Source organism: Haemaphysalis longicornis, unplaced genomic scaffold (assembly GCF_048455015.1).
Source record: "Haemaphysalis longicornis isolate Haplotype H1 unplaced genomic scaffold, Haemaphysalis longicornis Haplotype H1 scaffold_3, whole genome shotgun sequence".
NCBI classification, from domain to species: Eukaryota; Metazoa; Arthropoda; class Arachnida; order Ixodida; family Ixodidae; genus Haemaphysalis; species Haemaphysalis longicornis.
The window spans coordinates 92,913,911-92,931,792 of record NW_027526335.1 but is presented as its reverse complement, the minus strand read 5'-3'; the positions used below and the strand labels follow the sequence as shown (position 1 = coordinate 92,931,792).

At 46.2% G+C, this 17,882-nt stretch overlaps 1 protein-coding gene across 1 annotated transcript in view; it reads right to left on the bottom strand.

Moving 5' to 3' along the window:
* The window catches only part of LOC144174876 (protein croquemort-like), a gene marked incomplete in the record, with an annotated part of 76,374 nt that extends 58,914 nt beyond the window's left edge, over positions 1 to 17,460 (bottom strand). Inside the window, 1 exon segment of the mRNA XM_077703831.1 lies at positions 16,926 to 17,460. Within this exon segment, the coding sequence (XP_077559957.1) occupies positions 16,926 to 17,102 (177 nt within the window).
* Positions 17,461 to 17,882: the final 422 nt, after the last annotated feature.

Genomic DNA, 17,882 nt, shown 5'->3' with positions numbered 1-17,882 from the left:
ACTGCCAACTATACGACCGCTATTGTTTGATTAAGCGCATCACCGCGTGAGCTGTCCGGAGCACAGACACGCGTTGATAGCGGATGAGTGAGTGAGTGAGTGAGTGAGTGAGTGAGTGAGTGAGTGAGTGAGTGAGTGAGTGAGTGAGTGAGTGAGTGAGTGAGTGAGTGAGTGAGTGAGTGAGTGAGTGAGTGAGTGAGTGAGTGAGTGAGTGGAACGTTTATTGGAGCCTAGCAAAAATAAAGTAAAAAACAAAACAACGCGAAAAGACTAGAAAGGTGGGTGGACTTTTCTAATTTAAGAAAAAAACGTTTTTATTCTACTACGGCTGGAGTAATTTCTTTTAATAATCTGAGAGTATTTCAACTTTACCCTGTCGATGATTTGATAGCGACTATCGATGGTGTGAAAATGAGCATCAAATCAAATATGCAAGCTCACAAATTACGAAATGTATAGCATAGATGTATACAAAATGTATAGTATGGATGCTATTTTTGCAAATTAGAACAACAGAAGGCAACCGAATGGACACAGCGAGACGAGACTAGAAGAACGGGAAGGCCATTAACTGGATGAAGAGATGAAATAAGGAAATTCGGAGGCAAAGAATGGACACGGGCAGCGCAGGACAGGAGCGGGTAGAAGTCAATGGGAGAGGCCTTTGTTCTGCAGTGGACCTAATTAAGTAGGAAATCGAAGATGATGAGACCAACCGACCAATCGACTGATGACTTCATCAAAGGCGGCGGATTAATTAGGTGAATACTCTAATTGGCTTTCACATTGGCGGGCGCGGGCAGCTATTATTTAGTGCCGCGTCTGCATTTTTCAAGTTGAAATCGGGAGGCACGCATTCTTTCCTGTTCAAGACTTCCTTGCACACACTTGAGTGTCCGCTGAGTGTCCTGCCTATTTTGGGGCGGTACATAAATTTGTTACCGGAATTGCGCGGCTAGGACGCCCTCGCTTAAAAGTTCATTTTACCAGTTGGATATATAATAAACCGAAATGTAAAAAATGCGGCGAAATAGTCCACACCACTCCGAATTGTCACTTCAGTTCATTGCCGGAAAACTCGTATTTAAGGATTTAAATCCTAGGTCTAAATTAGGCGCGTGAAAGTGATATTGTGTGTATGTATGTATATATAGTATAAGTAAAGAGTCGGATACACAGCAAGAACAATAACAAAGAACGTTTACTTACGTAGCGGCAACGGGACTCTCCTTCATCAGAGCAAAATCATGTAACTGTACTTTGATGAAGGCAAGCCCGTTGCGGCTACGTAAGTAAACCTTCTTTGTTATTGTTCTTGCTGTGTATCCGACTCTTTACTTATACTATTTCTGCGCGCTTTGTGAGTTTTATCTTTCTCTAGATTTATATATATATATATATATATATATATATATATATATATATTTTTATATATATATATATATATATATATATATATATATATATATATATATATTTATATATATATATATATATATATATATATATATAAAGTAAGAAACCTCGGTAACAGCAACAGCGGCGCTGTTGCTGTTACCGAGGTTTCTTACTTTGTGTTCACCACGCCTTCGGCCCCATCGCCAGCATGCCAGTTATATATATATATATATATATATATATATATATATAGCGAATCAGAGGGCTCGTTGAAATAAGACAGAAATGAGGTTTGGCAGTAAGTCAATTTTTTCTCCATCCACTTTCTTTCGGTCTTTCCAAATTCTTTATCTGTTTCAATGACCTACCACATCCTCCCCTTTGCTTTCCGAGGTTTTCTTGACTGCCAAACCTTATTTCTGTCTTACTTCAACGAGACCCTCATTTCCTATTCTGATTCGCTACATGCATAGCGAGGGCCTCTGTTCTGGCAGTCTTGATGCCTTAGGGAGCTTAAGAGGGTTCTACGCTGGTCGTTCACTCTCGACATGTCGTAGACACTCGAGTCACGGCCCGGGGGTTAAAAATAAGGTCCCCTTCATCCCGAGTAGTCCGAGTGGCGCTGGCTACCACCCCCAAGCGCATGAAACACAAATACTTTAACATAAATACCCCAGAAAGTGCAGGGGAAAATAGCCCCACCGGTATCGTAGTGGTCATCGCACCAGACTGGTATTCTGGAGGTCGTGGGTTCGGATCCTACCCGGCGGGCATTTTTCCTCTACTTCCTTTCTGTCTTTCCATCTTTATGTTTCAATGACCTACCTTTGCTTTCCGAGGTTTCCTTGACTGCCAAACCTTATTGTATATATATATATATATATATATATATATATATATATATATATATATATATATATATATATATATATATATATAGTGAAAGAAGTCGACTGACACGTTTCCCGTTTTTGTTGCCAACAGTTTCGGAGTTAGAAACTCCTTCTTCAGGGCTGTATTTTAATTTAATACAGAAATTAAAATACAGCCCTGAAGAAGGCGTTTCTAACTCCGAAACTGTTGGCAACAAAAACGGGAAACGTGTCAGTCGACTTCTTTCACTATTTTTATACTGGCCCATCGAACCTCATGATCTCTCTCTCTCTCTCTCTCTCTCTCTCTATATATATATATATATATATATATATATATATATATATATATATATGTATATATATATATATATATATATATATAAGACAGAAACAAGAGTATATATATACTCACATACATACATACAAACATACATACATATATTCCAATGGTGTTTAATTAAATCAGCTGTCCAAAAGAGAGCAGCAGTCTGCTAGACGCGCAGACAGGCACTGATGATGACTGCTGCAGGTCCTCGGCACGTAACCACGCGCAGATTGCCGATGGTTCTGCCCATGCCGTTCCCTTCTCTAATTCTTCATGACATCTCCCCACGGAGGAATTGCACGATCTTTCGTGATTGAGCCCTCTTCACTACAATATATGTATGTGCGTAGTAAGAAGGTACGACGGGCCCGGTAAAAGGGCACTGTATAACGACAAGACGAATGGGTAACGAACAGAAAGATTTATTAAGGTTTCTGCTTGAGGCAAGCACGTTTCGGCTTGGAGTAAGCCTTCGTCAAAATTCTTCGGCAGAGCAATTCTGATGTTAATAGCTGAAACGCTAATAAATCTTTCAGTTCGTTACCCGTTCGTCTTGTCGTTATACAGTACATATATATATATATATATATATATATATATATATATATATATATATATATATATATCAAGGTTGCAGTCGTCATTGCCAGTGCTATTCGGCTTTTTTTCGAAATATATAATAGGGCCGAATGACGTGTGCTTGTCACGTTTCTTTGATTCATTGATAAATAAGCGAAAATATAAGTCGAGAAAAAATCCGCCGTTTTCCGGGAGCGGAAACGGCGGATTTTTTATATATATATATATATATATAGTAACGAAGCTTTCCTTGACGCCGGTTGAAAAATACAAAAAGTCGTTTTCGAACATCGTGAAAAAAGAACGGGTTTAATAACGTTTCGGCTGAGGGACCGGCCTATATATATATATATATAAAATACAGCGGCTCTAAGCGCTGTCCTGGCGTCACAGTCCCTTACTACGTGGGCTTAGCGTCCTTTGGTCGGCACCCTTTGAGGCGGGGGAGACACAGCCGCACTAAGCAAGGCGGCCGTTGGCCGATAGGCTCCCTTGCGCCCGCAATATAGCCGTTCCTCGGCCTCAAGAGGCCCGCGGCTTCCCAAGTTGGCACCTTATCTCAGCACAAGGCTTCCTCTCCCCTCGCCATACACTGCTTGGCCTCGTGCATGAGTGTGAGCCAAAATGCAAAAAAGAACGGATGCTGGCTGCTTAAACGGTCCCTTAGGTTGTGCTGTTGGGTCACCCTATAGATGACAAGATCTTAAATCGAAAGTCGGCACATACAACCGCACAAGAGGGAAACGACGTGCTTGTGCATGTCATGCAATCGGTTCAAGTAGCAGGCCCTTGCTGGAATTTAAAACAATAGCAAATCTGGAATACTGAAGCGGGAAATGCAAAAACGCGACGTGAAAAAGCGTGGGTGTACACGAAGATAAAACGAACAGCCAGCCTCACGGCAGCGGTAACTCCTTACTGGTGAAACGGCGCAACATCGTCAAGGGTGTTTAATTATTAAAAATTTGGGTGTTTTAATCCGCCGAAGCTGCACCTGGGCTATGGGGCACGGCGTGGTGGAGGGCTCCGGATTTATTTTGACCACCTGGGGGTCTTCTTTAACGTGCGCCGAAATCTAGAACACACGAGCGTTTTCACTTTTCGCCTCCGTCTGAAAAGTAGCCGCCACGGCCAGGACCAAACCCGCGTCCTCGGGCTCACCACTGCCCCTTCGCCACCGCGGCGGGTCATTCGTGAAGGAGGTACACCGGATAACAAGCTTACATTAAGTTATCAACGCGCCATAAAATGCTCTATTCGAGAAAGCACGTGTGTTCGACTGCAGGAAGATTTGAAGAGCGGTTCGGATACTACCATTTAGTGCGCTTGCGCGCGTGAATGGGTGGCTTATGTGCGTTCGTGAGCGCTGCAAAGGGATGCTATCTCGGGCTCAACCCACGAAACTTTTCGAAACAATAAACGTTGTACTCCTCCTCCTCCTTCTCCCCGTTAACAAAACTTGAACGCACTGTTGTCGCAAGTGTTTCCTTCTTTTTAGTGATGGTGGAACGATTGGAATGTGTTTTCGTGGGTATTGCGAAATTTCGAATTGTTCGTAACAGCTGGTTCGATTTGTCAGAATCGCAGGCTATTAATATTCCCTAGACCTCGTGCTATTAGAAAGCAAAATACGGGAGAAAGCGCGCGTTGTTTTTTGTTCGTTCATTCATTCATTCATTCCTTCTTTATTTGAACAAACCAATATACATAGTCCACAACAGGGGCAGAGTCTAAAATCTAAATCGCCTGACGAGTACCCTTTACCTCTGCGGTTCAATTTTATCTTTGGTGTTATCTTCGCCACGGCGTGTTTTTATGTCTTACTATGTATCTAAACCCATTTTCTCGGCATTTTTGCTTCTTTCCTAGGGTGTTCACACTCACTAAAACGTCACAAGCCAAGCCAACTACGAAGCTAATGCATTTCGGTACTCGTTCCATAAGTATCATGATTACGCCTGCTTGCAGCGTCAGATACACCTTCGTAAGAAACGGAATCTATGTCTCTACAGAGAAAAACTGCTGGAGCGATACCGGCTTTGGAATTTCCTGAAAGCGGGAATTCGTGGCGATTTCAAACTACAACGCCGAGATCTTTGCTCCAATCACAGGTCGAAGTGGGACCTCATTTTGGATGTCCGTTTCTCCGTACCTCGTCGTGAATCCTAATTCCTGCAAACTGCGGTGAGTCATCTGACCCGCTGCATTGACATCCGGGCGAAACGCCACGTCATCGGTGGGCCCTTTTCCTATAGCCCCGACCGGCGAGAGAGCCCGCTATTTCACCGCCGAAAACGTGCCGGAATTGTCCGGGCCATTGCCTCTGGCCCATTTTCTCCAGCTCATCTGTCCTCATTCTGTTCGTCACGTCTCGCACCGTGCAATCGCATGCGGACTGCCTGGACAGATGACACGGCCAGTTTCACTTACTTCATTGTCTTACGCAAGCAGAAGGCGCGGTGAAATCGATTGATACGCTGAAAATATATTTCACTGTATCCTAGGTCATGCCTTCTCAATTTCGGATGGCTGAACTGGAAATTCCGAGTTATTCCAAGTAGTTTTACTTCGTTTACCGCTTTCGGTTGATTCTAAAAGGGGCAATTGTGTTATCGTCAAAAGGGGACAGGAGCCGCCGAACCGAAAGTTCAACCCAAAGTTCAACAGCACATCAACAGGAGCTCCCACTAATCTTTCGCCTTCGCATTCTTAGAAGGTTCTAAGCATACCCCGCAATTTTTATTTCCAAACATAGAAACTTCCGTTGTTGGTTTCTGTTTTTGCTTTCCCGCAGGTAATCCATATCCTCCTCAGACCTGGTGGAATGTGTGGCCACACAGGGGCGAGAAAAGCACATTTTTGGAATGTCTGCAGATAGTTTATTGCACAATAAAAAAATTGCACTTCTAGATAAAGCGGATGTTGCGCATCAGGGTGTGCATTATAATGCACACTGGGTCTTAAAACATACTATTTGTACAACAATCATGTACAAAAGAATTCAGCTGCTGCTCCTTACAAACAGACCTCTTATTTCGAGTGGAACTGCTTGTAGCAGTTTCGCATTGCTGTTACGCACAGGAAAATGTTGCACGTTGTGCACACGATCAGCTTCTTTATCAGTGAGTCCTAGGAGAAATAAACACTAAATTTCACACCCAAGAGCAAGGAACACATGAGAGTGTAAAGCGGATAGGCATGCAAAAACATAAATTGAGACCGAGAGTGCATTATAATGCACACTGCAAGAAAACAGCTTGCGCGAACAAAAATGTAGGCATTTAAAGTTACAGTTCGTGCGGCAATTACTCCTACACTTTGCGAGTAGATTAAAACAATAATTAAAAAGTATTACCCGACAAGTATAGCGTAAGTTGAAACTAACTTGGACGCCTCGAGTAGAACGTTGATGTCGAGAAAGACGCCATGTTTCTAAGCTCAGAACGGCGCTCCCGCTGCGGTGCGCTTCCTGAATTCGTGGGCAGATGGCAGCACATGATAGAGGATGTGGTCGCGCGCGCGCGGTCTTTGCTGCAGCAGTGGCGCGAAATTTAAAACCGAGGTTGAAGCAAATGTGCATTTTAATGCACGCGAGGTCTGAAGAGGATATACTTGTTGCAGTTCATCCTGCGTCAGCGAGTCCAGGCGCGGCTGGATTTTGACCCGGTCACTGACCACACTCCTATACGGGAGGGAGCAAGCATGAAGCCGACCTGCGAGGCGGTCCGCCGTCGGCAACGTTGGCCGTCGGCCCTTCACCTCCAAGGAAGAAAGGGTAGCCACCTTATGTTTCCGTTTATGTCGTCCTCCGGACCGCATCGCCACCTCGAACCTCACCAGCCTGCTGGAGATGCTTCTCTAGAGCCACGATCCATACCAAACTGGTAGGCGGTGATCACGCGTTTTATGCCCGTAGACATCGCTTCGGCATTGTCACCAAGGCGGCGTTTCCCCCTCCTTTTCGTTCTCCACGGATCCCATTTCGTCTCTGACTGTTTCGATTGCCACCAGTCGCAGACCGGATCGCTATAATAGGCATCGGCCCATTATGCAGCCCCTGCACATGGTGGCACACTCGTGTAATGATACCTGACTCCGATGATGCTATCATTACAGGACACGGACCGTGCGCGCAGCCCAACAGGTCGGGGCAGCTGGGCACGTCCCCGTCCTTCCCAACATCACTTTCCAAACCGGCTGTCCGACTCGGGCACAAATACTGATAACCCATCTCAACAAAAAGGAAGCAATTAGCTCAGGGTTTGTGCACCTCTGTGGGGCAACGACTGTCTCGATTCGGAGATTCTGGGAATTAGGTTGCGTGTGTGCGCCTAAAGGCACCGCTGGAGCTGGGTTTTTTTTTTTTTTTTTTGACACTCGTGAATATAGCAAGGGTGGCATTTCCGATCATGACGTCACGACAAAATCGTTTTAATAGCGGAGCTGTTTAACCCGGCCGTAAGTTGTCCAACGCGAACAGAAGAACTCCAATAAAAAGAAAGAAAAAAAAAACGCCTCCCTCGTTCGTTTGTTCGTTCGCTCGTTTGCATAGGCCTCACTGCTGCAACTGAGCCGCTCTTAAAAGCAGAGATGTTTAAGCTTGAGCATTAACCGGTGGCGTGGCGTCTTCCAGGCTTGCTCGTGGGCTTGCGCCACGTGAGGAGCTCGCAAAAGAAACCCTGGAAAACAGTTCGCGTGCATCCGCTCCTCAAATGGGCAGCACAAGACAGCTCGCGCAGCGCGCTACAGACGCAGAGTTGGCGAAGCCGGTTGCCCCGGGCTCTAGTGCCGCAGCCCACTTCGGGAGAGATGTGAAAACCTACGGACAAAACGATCCGGGCATGCCGGCCATGGAGACCCTTCAGTGGTAGGTTCGGAAACCCGGGTGAGGTGCGACAGCCGGGTCTCCGACGAAGGGAGACCCGGAAACAGCTCTGCTGTTTCTTTAGCCTTTCACCACTAGTGAAAGGCTAAACAAAGTCTAAACAAAGGCTACGCCAATTTGTTTGTTCTGTAGAGGGGAGCCGTTGTTGCAGAGATTCCGCTTGCGCGCGTCATAGTCATAACAAAGATTTATCTCTGATTTATTTTTGCTTAGTTTGCACGCAGGCATATATTTGCGAAATAAATCCCATCAGGCATAGAAAATGGGCGGTTACGTGAATAATTATTTACAAAAATGTGCATCTGGTCGGCTGACCACAGATCAGCCACTTAATGTTGTATACGGTTGCGCCAAGCGTGAACTTCAAGATCGGTTCTTGTTTCGTCGGATCGATTTGTAATACATCCCTTTAGTGTGGTGTAAATGCCATTTTTGTCATTATTGCACTCGTTTTAACTGCAGTGGCTTGTTAAACTGGCAAATAGAACGTTTTATATCTATATATAAACATTCCTAGAAACGAACTTCCAAAAAAGCCATGAGGCCGCCGTCATTGAAAATTACACCGTGTAGGGTAGATTTATATAAAGGTGCTTCCTTGCCTGGCGGGAACAGCTGACATCTGCAGACCATGCGCTGCGTTTACAGCACTAGTGTGTCGGAAATACCGGCTGAAATACTTTCGTTATCAATTATTTGACCTACGTGACCTGTAAAAGCGCACTTCTGACGCACACATATCTCTCCATAAATCCACCTTCCGGTGTCCTTTGAGCTTTGTAGCATTTAATCACGCTGACGCTGCCAGAAGGGAAGTCAAATGCGTACCGCCGAATAGCTTGCTTGACGTGAATTTAAGGTGGCTTGCTGCAAAGCCTCCTTTGATTTACAAGGTGACTGTAAATTAAAGCGTAGCTGCGGTCCCCTCTGGAGATATAAACGTGCCGGCCACAGCAGTACGCAGTCCGCGAAATATCGAATGTGCAGAAAGAAATGTAAATGTCAGCGTACAAAATTCCGTATACGAGTCATAAATGTAGCACAATGCATCGCTTGCATGTACACAATGCAATTACGGCATTTCAGTGTCACAAATCAGCCAAGCCATTAATTAACGTTCGCGTAAAGAATTTTGAAGTTTGTGTGGGTAGGTTCACAACCTTGCTCTTGATATCCCTTTACCTCTACCCCCCCCCCCCCCCCTCCCCCTTCCCCGTTACACAACCCACTCATAGGAACATATCTTGCGCGTGCAAGATAGAGGGAATAAACGTTTATTGTAACAACACAGGAGCAGGGTCCTTAATCCAGGATTCTTTGAGATTCCACCGCTTCAACGGCCCTCTCCACCAACCAAAGCAGGTTTTCGGGGTCGGAGGTCGGCAGCACTCTCTCGCACTGTTCACGGGAAGGGGTGTGTTTTGGCTCCAATGTTGGGTCGGCTACGCACGCCAACGTGACGTGATAAGTGTACCCGCATCCACCGCAGTCAGGTCGGGGACGAAAAGGTAAGCTAGGGTCGGGTGTACTAACGTATTAGTCTGCAGTGGATGATTATTTCCTGCTCTTTCCCCTGCTCTTAATTTGCGGATGATTAATGCCCTCGTTCCAGCTTATAGTATTGCGTTGCCCGGCTATTCGAGTCTCGGGCTAGCCAAGCAATTGCATTCTGCGTGCGTAGAATATCGTCCTCGAGGTGAGTGCCGATATGGGTGATTAGATTCATAACGCATATGCGCTGCATCAACGGATTGCGCGATGCAAAGGGTCGGTGCTTCAAGCAGCATCGGGCTCACACCTGCAGCGAACAAAGAAAGATACGAAAGAAGGGAGTCGACATGCCAGTATCTCCCACCGAATGTCAGGCTCAGATTACAGTGAATGGAGGGAAGAGGGGCGTGGATACGAAGTGGAGGAAAAAGTACGAATTTCTGCTTCAAATCGCGCCTCGAAATTACTGCGGCTTGTCTAGAGAATAAGCAATATACCTAAACAGGCCGCCAACCAATGGCCTTTGCTCGCATACGAACAACACTTGCCTTTTCCTAGCGCCTTATCTCGCCACCGGCGGCTGCGTAAGTGTTCCGGGAGCGTCGACGTAAGTTGCGCGTAATCTCGAGGTCACGAAGCAGACCCCCATAAGCGCGCGCGAGACAGAGACAGACAGAAGGAGAGGGAGATGAGAAAGAGAAAGAGCGAGAGAAAGAGATAGTAAAAACAAACAGAAAATAAAGAAGCAAAAACAGAGAAAAATAGATAAATACATCCCTGTGGAATTCGGCCAATGCGAATTCGATAGATAATTCAACAAGGCAAAGATCTCTTGCTGAAATTCCACGAAACTGCTCTTTAAGCATTATGTAAGTAGCGACGCGAAAAAAGAAAAGGCTTAGTTTTCTGTTCGCAGACTGCGCTGCGGCATAGTGTGGAGTTCTCGGTATTACCCGTTACATAAGCTGCGTATTAATTAAATGGCAGGCGCGTTCGCTTTTTCATTTTTCGCCCGTTCTTCCGTTTGCAAAACTGGAGGAGAAAATAATGCTGATGCAGCATGACCCATTTTATTGCGCCTCATTTTGTACTGACAAAACGAGTGCCAATCGAGACCGGCATTTCTCATGCGCATAGGGGCAGTCTTGAAGTTGGCGTTTCACCGACAAGGCCCGCCGCGCAAACATTTGTCGATGTCCGAGCCCAAACCAGCTACAGAACGACTGCAGGACACAGTCGTTGCACTTAAGACACTTAAGACAAGACTTACACTTAAGTTGTATGGCTAGGAGTCGCTGCTTAAACTACAATAAGTGTCGCGCAAAGTAAAGCTTAATGTCGCCAGGTCCGGCCTTTCCTCTCGGTATGTCCTATTTTACACAATAAAAATAGTCTATCCCACGGCTGTTGTGCAAGGAGGACCAATGCGGCAACTAGCTTGATATATATATATATATATATATATATATATATATATATATATATATATATATATATATATATATATATATATATATATATATATATATATATATATATATATATATATATATATATAATTTTGCCTGGGGCAACCGGAAAACCTTTTGCAATCCTCCCATGTCTACAGTCTTCCACTGCTCGTAGTAATCGAATGCGCTGTTGGGGCTTCTGAAGCCTTCTTCAGCGTGTTCTGGCACGTTCTTATTAGTTTGATAGAGAGGTACATCGGGCATAGACCCTTTGATCGTGCAAACGACACAGAGAAAATAATGGATTCGTCAAAATAAACGTCGAAAAATCTCAACCACTGGTTCGGTCATACTCTGAGATATGTAATGTTTTTCGTTGCGTTAGGGGCAAGCGGGTATTTGGTTTTCCGATGTTTTGACGTCACTTAATACAAAAGTGACGTCACTTGCCGACGAAACAGGAATTCTTTTCATCTATTTTACCCTTCCTGTGCTTTCAGATACCAATCTTTAATGGAGCCGCCGTGACGCTGGACGCCGGAACCACCTCTGCGAAGGTTTCTACTTTTCCTTAGCTGCTTTTCTTTTAGTATCTCATCAGGTTCCTTATCTTAGCGCGCATGCTGCCGACCGCGAACAGCAATCAAGCACCAGCGAATCCTATGGTGCAATCCGTCGCAAATGAACGATCAGGCAACAGACAAAATGTGAGCGGCATCTGAATTCTAATGCACCGGATGGCAAGTAATACGTCAATTCAACCGCGCATACGGCGCCTTATCAGTGATTTTTATTTTGGGCTTTTATCCCCTGGTCAACCTTGAACGGCACTGGCGCAGCAATACGCCTCGCTATCCGCATTTTCGCTACACATTTGTGTAGCACGGCTTTAAACGTCCTGCTGCGTCGTGAACCCCCCAGCTTTTTTGTTTATGTGCATAGGTGATTTTTGTTTCTGGTCACCCAACGCACGTGTTTGTTGCACGAAGAAGAGGCGCGCGGCACTTGTATTTATTTCATGATCTTGTTAAGAAAAGTGTAGTATCTGCGCTTTGGACACGCTAAATATCTTGGAAGGTCTGGAATAAATTCGGTTCTAAGCGACTGTATAAATTCAAAATATAAATTCAACGTTCAGTACAAGTTTTTTTTTTTTTTTTTTTTTTTTTTAAAGGCGCTTATATACGATTTAGTTTCTCTGCGTATATGCAGTGCTGGCTTTTTGCAGCAACAAACAACATGTAATATGAGCATATTACTGGAGAAAATACGGGCGAAATTTCGTAACTTAAGTTGATAAACAAGTTATTAAATTTAGCTTTAATTGACCAGTACATCCACCTCGGAAAGTGCTTGATAATACCAAGCAACTGAGATTCTAGCGTCTTCCCTATCAAGCTTCCTGAACGAACAAGTACTTCGGTAGACAGTTTCGTTCATCCTTTCGTTCCGTTAGCGCTGTAACCTTTTCTTAAGCCATGCACCAACTCGCTCAGCAACAAGTTTCGTTAAATCGTCCACCCCGTTCGTTTTTCTGACAAATCGGACACTTCGATGCCACACGCGTCACCACCCTGTTTTCTATTGCAGTCTGGTGCTCGCACCACTCTTGTAGCGACAACCGAACGTTTCGGCATACAGTGAACCCCGTCATAACTAAATTTTCAGGACAGGAAATTGGCTTCGGTATAAGCGGTACTTCGCTAAAAACGAGGATGGTTTGCTTGCTCTCCCTGCACTGCGTTTCGGACCGCGGGAAACTAGACAGAGTTCGAATAAAACGATTCCGTTATAATCAGCGCCTAATGTACTTGAGCTTCCTATAGGAGTCGGGATCGGCCACAAGTCGAGAGAGAGAAAGAAAAAGAAAATATTAGCTTTCCGCCGTTATTCAAATGTTGTTGTCAGTAATTAAGAACATACGTACGGACTAGCGTATCGGTGTTCCAGTCTTCATAATGACCGCCTTATCAGTGACCGCGAGATGACCACCACCGGCTCGATAACAAGGCCGTCGCGTAGAATGACGAATGTGCCGCCAATGGTAGTCAGACAGCGCGCTTCCGTTGGTCTCCGCCTAAGACAACGGTAGTTACCGGGGACGGCGACCAATATAGGAACCGCGGAATTTGCCTACTGGCGTGACGTTAGTCGTTTGGAAAGAAACAAACACTCAGGCCTTCTTCCCATCTGGGTGGCATTTGGATGACCCAACTCCGTTCACAAATACGAGGAGGGAAACTATGAGTGCGATTCAGGACTATTTTGAGAGCTAGGAGCACACTCCCTACTCTCGTGAAAGACAATGATGTGCGGAGAGAGAGAGAGCAGAACCATTGACCTAGTATTCCGCAATAAGGGCAAGGCCGCGTATTCCGATTGGGGAAACGTTGGCGTGAGGCTGCGGGTAGTCAAACGTTCGACGAAACTTCGTCTGCTGAAAAGCCATATTTGCGTAAAATCACGGTCACTGACCAAATCATTAATGAATATTATTGACGTTTCGAAACCGCTAATGGTTCATTGTTCACGATGGTGCGAGCAAGGGGCCGTTGCAATTAAAGGGCGAAGTTTAGGCGTAGTGATCATAAGTAGATTTCAGGCAAATTGTTATCAGTCCTGTGGATAGTGTGCGGCGTATCTCAAACTTTTAGTGACGACAAGTCCGCCACCTGACATCATAATCTGTTTTCTGACAAGCTTCTTCGAAAGAGAATTTAATGTGAAGTTTTGGTATGGGAGTCCACACTTCAACCGCATTATTCGCTGCCACCTCAATGACATCAATTAATAAAATTGCAAGGCCCACCCCCATTTCGCTTCAATTGCGAATCGTTATTTGCACTCTAACTCGACTTTCAAGGGCCCAAGCTGGCTTTCTGGCCTTCACGTGGCAGTGTAAGTAGTTCTCAAGTAATTCCCCGTAATGATTCGAGTAAATCTACACAGTCAAACGATGCTTCGAACTGGAAAACAGCCACTACTGGGGATGAATTCTGTCGAACTTTTTTTGTTCTTTTCACTTCGTTAGATAAGCGGCTTAAATGCACACTTCAAGCAGTCGTCTGACAGCCAGCTTAGCGCAACTTGTTAGCGCTCCCTGCACAATTTTTTTTTAAAATCAACGACCGGGCCACAGGCAATTTAGAAGTAAAAAGAGGACGAAAGTGATTCGCACGATGTAGAAACACTGTATCGTGCTTCACGTCTCCACGGAAGGATACAGATCCACCATAATTATTAGCAACAACATTTTTTTTTTCTTTCTCCCTGAATTTGTTCTTGCTGGCTATGCGGGGAAGTTAACATGTTAAAGCATTCCTGCCGCCTCTGTCATTATTCCGTCGAGTGAAAATTTTAAAAAATACGAAAGGAATTTTCTCTGAATGAGGGAGTGTATTTAACAATAATTTATCTTTTGTTTCGAGTCTGCAGCAGCGACGCCTGCACAGCTGTTGAGTGTTGCGAAAACTTCACAGAGAATTTACTCCCGCAGTTCCCGGCCGTTGTTATTCCTTCGGGTGTTCGCACGAATCACGTGATTTTGGTTGCGCAGCCATCACTTGCCCCACCTCAAGTGCGCATGAAAAGCTTTTGTTCGCAATCGGATGAAATATGAAATGTTGCGGCAAGCGTTCCCAGCTACTTGCGAAAACGTGCAAGAGCTAGCTCCTCGCCCAGAGCAGACGACAATTTCCAGTGGCCATTCTTCCGTGACATTACATACTACTTCAAGTGAGCTCACGTATACGCATTTATAGGCGGGTATTTGTGTGCTTCCGCATTTTGTCATTCCTCTTTATTCTTTCGCATGTCTGTTGATCCATTTATTTTTGAAATCTGTCAGCTTGAGAGTAGCAAGTAGGGAACAGGCGCATTTTGGCCCTCCAGATTCAGAGTTGGCTTGTTTTCTGGTGTGTGTGTGTGCGTTGGGGCCCATTTGGGAAACGAATCTGCGCATATCGGGGAAAAAAAAAAACACGTTCGCCATGGTCTTTGCTGTAAAACTGAACATTTGTATGTTGTTTTGCAATGGAAAGCGCACTGTCACCCTTTTATGTGCCCATTTGCGCACAGCTTTTTCTCGGGTATGTATGTTTCGGATGATTACGAAATACGCAAGAAGTCTCGCGGTCGCGATGCCCCACAAAAGATTACGAGATGGTTTGGATTAGCCCGAAACTATAGCTACGACGCTTAAAATTCGCAATGTAGATCAATTTTTTTAAAAGAAAACCGAAGGAGTGGCAGGCGTTCGCTGCCGAACGGACAAGGTGAACTCGAGCGAGCTTCTCTAAGCTCCCAAGAATTCTGACGCACACAGCCACGTGCGTCTTTTCTCAAGGTTAGGGGTTATGCTGTGACACTGAGACGTGCTTATTTTACGAAATGTCCCCAAAGAACTTACTTCCACTTTACATTTCGGTTCTTGGCCAATCGCCCATGAGGATACCTTCCACTGCAGTGTTATAGTAGTGGTATTAATATAATTTATTTAGAGGGGTGGCGCGAACTCAATTTGGCAAAGGGGAGGTTGGGAGAGGTAAAGTGCGCCTGCGAACAACACCGACGACGTTTTTAGGCCTTCTTATACTGTTATACTTATTTCTTTTGTTGCTTTACATTTCCTACATGACGTTGGCTCCACCCCATGACGCACAGACTTGCAGTGAAACCCCCTTTACAGAAACTTTACGGATCGGACGGTTGATGGCATAAAGCCGTCGCAATCTCCTACATAGGCTGTCGCTGCTAAAGTTGGCAGTAGGCATTTGAGCAGTCTTGAGTTACTCCGGTGAGCAATTTTATATGAAAGAGCGAAGATTAACTTCTTGCTGGTCAGTTGCGGCTGCGGGCGAGAACGAGAAGCATAATAATTGGGGCGATGATTAGTGGAAACCTATGTGTAGCGTAGCGGGACCATTCATTACTGCAATAGCGAGGGTTAGTTGACATGCTTACTAAGGAGCAAGATTTGGAACGATCAACAGATGTCGATATATTCCGGGCCGAATGAACGAAACTAAAAGAAGGGCGCCCCCCGGAGAGAGACCGAGACACACACGGAGTCGTGGAAAATCCTTTCCAATGCCACCGCAGTGGAGTTTTTCAGCGTCAGGAAGGGTGTCGACCGACATTGGGACACGCGCGATCCAGGCAATGGAACAACCAATGCGGCGGTTTCATTCAGAGACACTTTTCCAAGTCGCGCTCGAAGGACCGACAGGCGGGGAGAGCCCGGCTAGCGGAACAGAAGGCGGCGGCGGGCTCCACAAAGGCTGGAGCGAACAAGAGGCTCCGCGTGGCGCAAGGAAAAGCCCCCACGAGGCCTGAGAGAGAGAGGAGGGCGCTAAAGGTGGGAAAGGGAAAGCGTGAGTCAAAACAGCGGAGAACAGCTCCAACCGCGGGAGCGAGCGCCCGGGTGTTGCGTGTTTTAAACGCACGCGGCAGCCGCCAGACGGAGGTTCCCGGAAGACAGTCGCCGCCCCGCGAAACTCCTTCAAGGCGAACTGCTTCTCGCTTCCCAGTGATCATCGCCACTTTTAAAAGAAAGCACCGCCTGTGGAAATCGAGCAGGCACGTCTAACCGTTGCCTGTCGTAACGGTACCCATTCGGAAAGCACGGTAGTTGGAGTTGTGGTTTCGTAATTACGGTACCCGCAGATAGAACCAGAGTTTCTAATGGTTATTCAGGCAGCTACCGACTGACAGGTGCGTGCAATTAACGAAAGTAGTCAAGGAGGAGTGGTTGGTTTGCATGGTACAGTAATAGTTGTCGGTTGTACGCACGTTCCACTTTTAACTGAGGAAAGAGCAGTGAAAAGGAAAAGATGCTAGAACACTGAAAACGGTAAAAAGCTGTGATCAATAGTGAATTAAAATTGGGCGTCACAAATGAAGCGCGATGAAATATAACTCACCAGTTCCACCTGCGTTCTGAGGATGGTCGGGAAGAAGACGTACGTGGCGAGACCCGAGAGGGCTAGGAACAGGCCCGCCAGCACCCCGACGGACGCCTTGACCAACGCCGCATCGGGCCTCGACGCACGCTGGCCGCAGCAGCGAGACGTCATCTTCTCGATTTCGGGCCCTGGCATGACAGCCGACCTGAGAGCTACGCACAACCTTCAACAACACACACACACACGCACGCACGCACGACGCCCCTGGGAGGGTATCAAGCGCGACAGAGTCCAAAGCGCTCGAACTAGGAAGAGCAGACCAGCTGCCCGCGAGCGCACGTTGCCCTACGATGTTCCAGCGCGCGTTTGCACGGGACGGGACGCTTGTGTCTCAATGCAGCCTGCTCCTGCTGTTGGCCTCCGATGCAGCAGGCGAGGAGGCCGCGGAGACCCACGTGGTAGGCGAGCGAAACGGGGAAAGCCGCTCGGAGTCACATGACAGCCCTTGTTGTTACCCGAGCTCGGCCGAGCTGCCGTGGCTGAACTTCGGCCGTGCCGCCTTGCGCGACTCACTACGCGGCCGAGGAAAAAGCAAGAAAATAGGTTGCCGCGGGCTGGGCGGCTCTCAGTGCCGCCGCCGTTGCCGCCGCCGCTGCCGCACGGTCAGCTGAGAGAGCGCGGTAGCCGATCGTGTATGCCACTCCGAGCCTTTTCAACGTAGTTTACTTCTCGCCTTTTTGTGCTTATTTTTCCTCGAAAGAGCCGCTCGCAAGGAATTGTCATTGGTTTTTGACATTTCGTTTTAAATTGGCGGAGATGCTTGAGAAATATGATCATGGGATACTTTGCGCGTATTTTCACAGAATCAAGCAGAAAAAAACAAGAGCTTATTGCTTCAAATGTGGCATTTGTGGGCTTTGCCTCATGTCACGTGTGTGCCGCTCGCAAGCTCGCCATGAGGGGAGCACAACAAAG